Source organism: Drosophila virilis, chromosome 2, assembly GCF_030788295.1.
Source record: "Drosophila virilis strain 15010-1051.87 chromosome 2, Dvir_AGI_RSII-ME, whole genome shotgun sequence".
Classification (NCBI taxonomy): Eukaryota; Metazoa; Arthropoda; class Insecta; order Diptera; family Drosophilidae; genus Drosophila; species Drosophila virilis.
The window spans coordinates 29,863,895-29,872,893 of NC_091544.1; the positions used below are offsets into that span (position 1 = coordinate 29,863,895).

At 39.2% G+C, this 8,999-nt stretch overlaps 1 protein-coding gene across 1 annotated transcript; it reads left to right on the forward strand.

The window, feature by feature from the left end:
- The first annotated feature begins 7,485 nt into the window (after positions 1–7,485).
- Positions 7,486–8,409, forward strand: LOC26531623 (uncharacterized). Its single transcript, XM_015170812.3, has 3 exons — positions 7,486–7,901; positions 7,960–8,082; positions 8,148–8,409. The coding sequence occupies exons 1-3, from the start codon at positions 7,594–7,596 to the stop codon at positions 8,281–8,283; spliced, it is 567 nt and encodes a 188-aa protein (XP_015026298.1). The 5' UTR covers positions 7,486–7,593; the 3' UTR covers positions 8,284–8,409.
- The last annotated feature ends 590 nt before the right edge of the window (positions 8,410–8,999 follow it).

Below are 8,999 nucleotides of genomic sequence, written 5' to 3' on the forward strand. Positions count from 1 at the left end.
ACGGATTCTTAGCCATTTATTGTTTAAGGAGCTATTGCGGTGAACTATAATCTAAAATTTTGTATGGAGAAGATTGTATATGCTGTTGCTTTTAAAAATAAGTAAGACTGAGTTTCTTTAAAAATCATGTGGAAAACTCTTGAAACCTGTTCAAAAACAACTACAAAAATGTAGTTAACTCCCATGTTCTACATTGCACTGGAAGCAATTTCGGCGCAGTGCATTGGCGCTGTTTGAGCCGCTGTTTCAAAGTTTCTTTTTTTCGCTGGCTTTGGTTTTGGTAGGTGAATTGTTACGCTCCTCGCTGGGTTGGCTGTTGAGGCTGGCTATTTCCATTGACAGTCAACTATGGAAATGATAAAACCTAAACAAGAGGCTGCTCTGACAGCAGTAACAACAACAACAACAACAACAACAACAACAACAACAACAGCAACAGCAACAACAGCGGCCAGGCAGCAAGCAGCCAAAAAGACAATTGGTTACCGCAAGCTGCAACAACAACAGCAACAACCGGCAATAGCAGCTGCAACAACAAAAACAATGGCTAACAACCAACAACGTTGGTGAGCTTCCGCTTTACTAACTTTTCGCATTGCGCTTTCAGTTGTTGGCATTATGCTCGTTTTTGTTGTTATTGTCAAATGTTGTTGCTGTTGTTGTAATCCTGTTAAAACGCCAGCCTAGTCCCATTGTTGCTGCTGTTGTTGTTGCTGTTGTTGCTACGCTTTGTTTGTTGCTTCATTTCAATTCGCCGAAACAAAGACTTAAAGTGCCCGTTCACCTGATTTTGTTGGGGTTTTTGGGGTGAGCGCCACGCCTCCAATGTGAGCAACACTTTTTCGCATGTGCAGAGCGTGCGCCCACGTGCTTCGGCTCACATGTTTATTTAAAACAACAAAAACAATAGCAGCAACAACAACAATTGCTTGGCTTTTTAGGGTGTTGGGCGGATTATAACGGGACGGGGATGCAAAAAGGTGGCAATTGTTCAGCTTAAATAGGCCTCATTTGAGGCCAGTTTTTGGCGATGTGAGCATATCTGTATGTATGTTTGTGTTTCTCTTTGTTTGTGTGAGTATGTGGGGTGTGTATGGGCACATGACTCACTTTTCTAGCTTCCAAAGTGCCTAGCACACCACAACAGTCATTGAGTGGTGCTCCAAAGTGGTGGTGCAAATTGTGCACTGATTGAAGTATGTTTTATGGTATGGTATTTAATTTATATGTGGTAAATAAATCATATTTAAGATTTAATTTATTGTTTTAAAGTCTGTGTTACTTAAATTTATGCATACCCTATAGCTTGAAATCACATAAAAGATATTTACATACCCTGTAACTTAAGAGGGGCATGAGAAAGGTTAGTTAATAAGCTTAAAATTAAGAAAGTAGAGTATTGAATATTTTACACTACATAATAATCTATATTCATTTCAACCAAAGTACTGCCTAATTTAAGTTTGAGTAAATAAATACTTTATGGTCGACAATGAGCTTTAATTTTGGTAACCCTTGGTTTGCTTGCTTTCTTTTGAATGCTTTTAAAAAGTTGTGCGCATTTAAACAGCAGACAGTAGAAAAGTAGAAAGCCTGACAAAATTTCTGATCTCAACACAGGGTAGTTCACGTCTAGCACTTTTGTCATGAATATTAAGGCTAAAGCAGGATATTTCACAGATTCCTTAGTATATGCCATTACCTACGTCTTGAGAATTTTATGTGCAAGGCTATAAATTTGAAGTGCAACCACAGACACACACGCAAACATACACATACGCAAACTCATGTACACACTAGCCGATGGTATTTATGGCGATTTGCAGCAACAGTTTCAATATGGCGCGCCGAACAAGCGATTGCTCCGGTTGCTGGCGGCTGCTGTCCTGAATACCGCGTTTTCAATATCCTTTACTTTACAGGCACACACAAACATACACCTATAAGCAGATAGAGACTACACTCTCTCAATAAAGCAGCTTTATTTATTGCCAGTTTTTGGTTTGGTTTTTCGCGCAGCGTTTAGTAAACTTTTAAGCTGCTTTGATTGCGTCCTTGAGGCATTTGCTTTGTTTTCCCATTTGCTTGAAATTCCCTACGATTGGAAGCAGTTGTTGGGGGCTTGGGGTTGGCTTAAACAAGGTTAAGTCCTTGACCTTAGTATTTGTTGCCATTGAACTGCAGGTCGACATCAAGAAACAAGCAGACAAATTGCCATAAAATAGTCACAATAATCATTCTCGTCATTTCGTCATTTCGGGCCATTGGGCAGAAACAACTGGCGACTAACCGAAAAGTGCGTTGCTGCTCGGCTAAATATGCCATTCGGCGGGCTCTTAATATAGCAATAGTCGCACATTTTGGCCCTGTCACGTCTGTGTATTGCGGGGCATTTGTTTGCTTTGGATCTATTTGGCCGCACGTCTGCCAGTAATCACGTCTCAGCTGAAGCTGGACATGTTTATGGCCATTGAACTGTGAACTGTGTGCGGAGCCCAATACTTGGAGGCCAGCTTTTAAAGCATAAATAACCGCAGCGACTCTCATTATGCAGTTGGCAATTCAAGCCGAAAAACAACTACATCTGGTGCGGTATAGTTATCTATTGCCCACTTTCACGCACGTTTCAAGTATTTACGGTTAACCTGATGGGCACTAAGTAACACAATTTCCCGATATACCAACAGCAATGCGAAAAATTGCAACAAATTCCACTGGAAAGATTGAGATACATTTCTTGTGAACATCAATGCTTCTAAAATGCCAAAAGCTACCATAAAACTTATTGTGCCGTTTAAATTACAAAACTACCAGAATCGCAGCATGAAAGAAATTAATTAAATATTATAAAATATTATTATATTATAAAATAAATTTTATTTTTTTTTATTGTATTGAATAAAAAAGAGCCTACATTTTTATTACAAAACAATTGACTTAGGTGATATTTCGCCAAGCCTAGTTGGGTCCTCAGACTTTATGATAAATTTACTGTAAGGTAAAGTAACTTTACCGTTTTGTATTACACAGTTTGTAGAACAATGTATTCTTCCAAATTGATAACAAAATTATAATTTCTTATTTAATTATTATAATATTATTAAGTATAATAATAGTGGGGTAGCATATACACAAACTTATTAAAAATATCTGAGCTGCATCTAGAAAATATATGAGGCAGAAAATTGAATCTAAGTATTACAAATAGGGCAACAATTAAAAATTACGTTTAACCTGTGGTTCACATATGTGTGATTGTATTTTAAATTTTTGTTTACTAAAATAAAAAAAAAAAGAAATGAATTAATTGGTTTTATCTTATATCAAGCATTGCAAAGTTATTTAAGCATATAGATCGGCACGGTGGGTAAATGGCAGAGCTCAGCCACAATTGAGGTTAGTTAATGCAATCTCTATGCTCAATATGTTTTCTAGAGTGATTGGAATGGCCGATATTCGCGCAATGCAACGCGATTTCAATTGAAACGGTAAACAAATCAGGAAGCTGACCAAAAGCTTGACATTAACACAGCGGCGAGAAACTTTGCAAATGGCAGCTGCTGTGACTCGTATGGCGATATGCTGCTGAAGGACCCAAAGACCGAACCCCCAAAAAGCCAAAGCATTTCGAATTTGTATACCTTGCCTGCCCACTCCTGATGGCTGATGTATGGCAATAGGCAGACCCAGTGAGTCGCAGCGGAAGCGCCTAAAATGCGACAATAAGCACGGTGCCAGGGGGAGGAGTGTTTGCAGGAGAGGGAGCTGCCACAAATAGATTCCGAATGAGAACGCGGATGCGACAGACTCCGACAATTGCGAATTGTCCGGCTATAGTTTTTCTTTTTCTTTTTTTGGGTCAGAGCGCAGGATATAGGGGCAACAAGGGTAGGGTGCAGGTTGCTGTCGTCAGTCTTGACATTTAGGTTTGTTATGGCAGTGCGTCTAACTGTAGTTGTGTCGGTGTGTGTATCAGTATTTGTATGTATCTATCTGCAGCCTGTGTATTGGCTAGCAACTGTGGATTTGTCAGCAGCAATTACCGTTGATCTCGAGTGTTTTTTATCGCCAAGTTTTGGTTTTGTTATCGTTGTTTTTGTTCCTATCGGATACGTTGTTGTTGTTCTTGCTCTTGTTGTGGCTGTTGGCACGTATTCCCACGTCCAACTCATCGCATTCAATTTGCTTGATTTTATTTCCGTTTTTCGTCGCTTCGCCGTATTTTCTTTCCTTTTAGTGATTGTTGTTGCTCTTGCCCAGCGGCACCTGCAGCCAGTTTCTACAATTTTTATACCCTGAACCCATTAAAAATGGGTATAAGGGTATATTGTATTTGTGCGAAAACCAAATGTATGTAACAGGCAGAAGGAAACATCTCCGACCCCATAAAGTATATATATTCTTGATCAGCATCAATAGCCGAGTCGATCTAGCCATATCCGTCTGTCTGTCCGTCCGTCCGTCCGTCCGTATGTATGAACGCAAGGATCTCAGAACCTATAAGAGCTAGAGACTTGAAATTTTAGATGTAGATGCTCCTAGCTCTCGCGCAGATCGAGTTTATTTCTGATAATCCGTTTCCAAGCAATCGATATCTTGTTTTTTGGGCAATTTTGGTAAATAATAAGAGCTAGAGTCACCAAACTTGACATATAGCTTCTAAAATAAAATATATATATGCATTTGATGTTGAAGGAAGGGGTTTCAGGGTATCCCCTAGTCGGGAGCTCCCGACTAGAAACTCTTACTTGTCTATTTTCTCGTTGTGGAGCTTATACATGATTCTGATTTCTCGCGATGGCGCCCTGTTTGCAACTGCAACTTGAGTGTGCAATTTGATTTGATTTTCGGCGGTCGCATGGCAGCAGTGCATTGGCACATCCATGCGGCATGTCCTCTTGATGGGCAGTTGCGGTCTCGTTTGCCATTAAAATCTACTCTATAAAAAATTTTCTCACATTCAACACAAAATTGCCATTTTGTTTAATATTCGCCAGTGTGTTTTGAGTATTGCTTTTGGTTGTTTTTGGGGGAATGCGCACCGTAAGCGGCAACTATCTGCGCCAGGATATTTCGTTTACTGTTTGTGCAGTGACAGGATATGAAGTGCTGGCCAATTGGTAGTGGGTTACACATAAGCACTACCCGTAAGTATGCCACGTGTCCAATATTGAAGCTCTTCGACAGTTTGGCCTCGGTGTCCCACTGTCCTAGTCAATATTTATGCTAGTTGACGATACTATCTATTGCAATTGCCAGCAAGAAGTTTGGTTATGCAATTTGTCTTTAATAAATATAAGAAAATAAATATATTTTATTTTAAATACGCTGCATTTTCATAGGAGAGCCTAAATTCATTTTCTCTTGATATTCCATTTAAATAGGAAATTTTACGCTTGGCTTATATATGTAAACGGGAATGTTAAAAAGCAATAACTGTGCCAATATTTTTCGCATATTCGTGTAGATCCATGCAGATTATTCAGATGTGTTTAATATACTCAACTGGTTCCGCCTATATTGACCCAATGGGCATGGGTAAAGCAGGCGGCGTTATCTATTATATAGTTGGCATGCGTATGGCAGCCGCCAAGGACATTGATTGTCGGCCGCTTAACGCCTGATTTGGCAAGGATACCCGGCATGACCTACGCTGGAGACGCACGCTGGAGACGCATACGTTGGCTCGGCGAGAATAAATAGACAAGATGACAACAATGTCTGGGGACAGTTTTCGTTTCAACGCTGCTTTTATACGCTGCCGTTCTCCTGGTGGAATCGCTGCCGACTGTTTCATTTGTTATTCATTGTGGCGACTTGGACTTGGCGGCCTGGCAGCACAAATATGGCAGTGTGATTCCATTGTCAGCAGCCTCAAATCCTCAACTATTTCATTTCATTTAATTTGATTTATCTGCTGACCGCTAGCTTGACTCTTGTGTTTTTTACGTAGTTTTATTTGCTTGGCGGAATGTTTTGGGGCCCAACAAGCCTCTCGGTTAACGCCTCCATTCTGGTCGTAGGTCCCATCGCTGCTCATTTATAATGAAAACACAAATCCAAATCCACGCAACGTTGCAGCAAGGGTCCTGGCATATCCTTGAAGTGTGCTAGCGCCACGTCCTTGAGCCATAAAATCTTCACAGTTTGCGCTTGGCTCATGTCGTAGGCCGTGCTGGTCGTATTTGGCATTGGCTACGCCGGCGAGAACTCTGTTGCAGGCATTTCTCACGCTCTCTGTGTTTTGGCAGGCAAAAAAATGTGAAGCCAAAAGATTAAAACCATAAATTCAGCTGCGCTTAGCAGCAAGCCGGGTAAGGCGGTCCAGGGTCTGAACGCATCTCTTACTAAGCTCAAATAGGAAAATGTAGAGAGGTTGAAATTGGGTGCCAAAATTAAATCATGAAATAATGGTATACTTAACAGCACAAAGCATTTGCCATGAGCTCACTGCATATGTTATAATTTTGATTTAGAAATTAAAGAAAATTGTTCAAGCTTAAACTAATGTTCGAAATTATAGATGAATCATTAAAATCTTTAGAGAATCAATTTTACTTAGCTTAGAATATTATACATATTCGTTTATAATACATATTAATATATGTATATTTATTATTGTGTTTAAACTTCTTATAAAGGTTGGTTAAAAGAAGTATTTAGTATTATCAGACCATTGACATATTTAAAGAATTTCTTAGTTTTTCTTCAATTAACTTACTTTAAATTGTTTTTTTTATATAATTTGTAACGATTTCATCTCAACTGCTCGTTTCCGATTCTTGTGTAACCAACTAACTAAACAACTAATTGCCAATAAGAACTCATGTTGCTTACTAGGAAATACAAATATGTTCAATGGTGTATTGGCGGCACTTCATCAGAGTGAGCTTTATTTTTAGAGCCAAGACAATGCCAAGCACACAAGGGCAGATTTTTGGCTGCTTAATAAAATTACGCATACGCCATGTTCACACACACAAACAAACACACACCCACACTCACACAGAGCACAGACAAAATTCACTCACATACTGGCACGTACATATTGAGCTCCCTACTCTCTGCAATCTTTTGAAAGGTTTTTCGGTTAAAATATTTTGCATATTTTAACGTAGAATGTCAGCTCCAAAAGTGTGTGTGTGTAGTGTGTAGTAGGGGCCACATGCGTCGGCATTAACCCGCGAGTTTACGTGTGTCTGTTTGTGTGTGTGTATGTGTGTGTGTGTATGTGTGTGTGTGTGTGATATAGTTGATAATTTCATTATGGTTAACAGTAGTTTATTGATTTTACCAGTCGAAGGCAGAATGATTCGCATTTGTTTATATGAAGCGCTGCTTGAGGCTACTTAAGATTCACGAAATATTTATAAACCCTTTAGGCAGATGGCTTCAGGCAGCAACTATCAATATGGCTCACATTTAAAACCAATAAAAGTCTTAAGCGTATAATAGAAATTCTAGTAGGCCCGTTGAAACATTTCAGTTATACGTTGTTTAAAGACTTAAAATTTAGTTCCATTAATTTTACATTGTCGCACTTTAATTAGTTTATTTCACTAAAAATATAGAAGCTGAATCTTTGTTTAAGCCATGTTGGGGAACAGCATAATGTCCGACATGCCAAACGGATCTGTGGGGACTCGTCTTTCGCGTTTTGTACGGAAAACCGTACCCACTGGCGCTGCTACAAGTAGTCAGATCGTTCGCTCATCAGAAAACAGCAGATTCGATGTACCCACGATTGACACCCGGGTTCGTTATGGTAATATGTTTAAACGCCACCCCGAAGATAAAAACTATATAAAGCCATTCGATGAGTTGGATAGCAAGCCATACAAACCGAAAATACCACAATTAATATCCAGAGATCCAAGTTATACTCATTTCAAAGTGCCTTTGTGAGTAGTACATTATGCATTTAACATACTTCTATAAATGTATATATATATACCCCAGTCAGATGGCTTGTAAGGAGCGCTATAACAATTCCATCAAAAAATACGAAGGCCAGTTCGGTCATGAGATAAGAAGTCTAATCGATAATCAGCCAACTGCTCGTGAGGCCACCTATTTAGTACGGTATTGTGATAACACTGCCTTATAATTGTTCTCCATTATTTTTTAAATATTTATTCTCGTTTTAGTGTTGTGTCTTATACCACTTTATGGCCGCCATATCACAATGAAAATGAACTAAATCATACGTGCAGAAATTTCTATCGGTTGACACCGCTGGATAACAAACGCTTTCAGTACATCATGACACATGATTTCACATAGAACTCATAGAATTGGAAATTGACTGAATGATTCGTCTGATGGGGATTGGATAAAAGGACAACAAAATTAGATCGACGTAAATAGTTGCCGTGTTATCTGATAAACAAAAAAAAAAATTCAGTTAAAGCATTGGTTATACTATACTTATGATCGCTCGCTGGGCAGCTCTTCAGCTAGCATTTAACAAAATATTTAATAATTGGGGACAACAGGGAATCTTGAGAAAGACTTAAGATTTCATTTATTCACATTTGTATAGCTTGCGCCGTAGGGCGAATAAGAGAATTGCATATTGGCATTGATATGCGGCAGAATATGGTAAGGCTATTGTACACTCAGCTAAATATTGTATATTTTAACAATTATAATTTCTATAATTGCTTCGCTTTTGGTTAACGGCGAGTGCATTTGCAAAAATGCCCAAGTGGACACAAACAGCAGCATAAATTCCAGCAAGACGAATAGAAGTGTTTACTGCATATTCGATCTACATAAACAGCTTCCGTTTTCGAGCAAACACATTTACATAGCAAGCCACTTGTCAACGCAGGGCACGGGAGTTGGTGTTAGGGTGTTGGGGTGTCGGTTTTGGAGCATCATCAACGTGACCGCAGCGTTGGCCGCCGTGCTAGTCTTTAACATTAAATTAAACCCAAAATGCTGATAACCACCACACATTACAAAGCATGTTGGACAGCCACACACAAAAGTAAAAA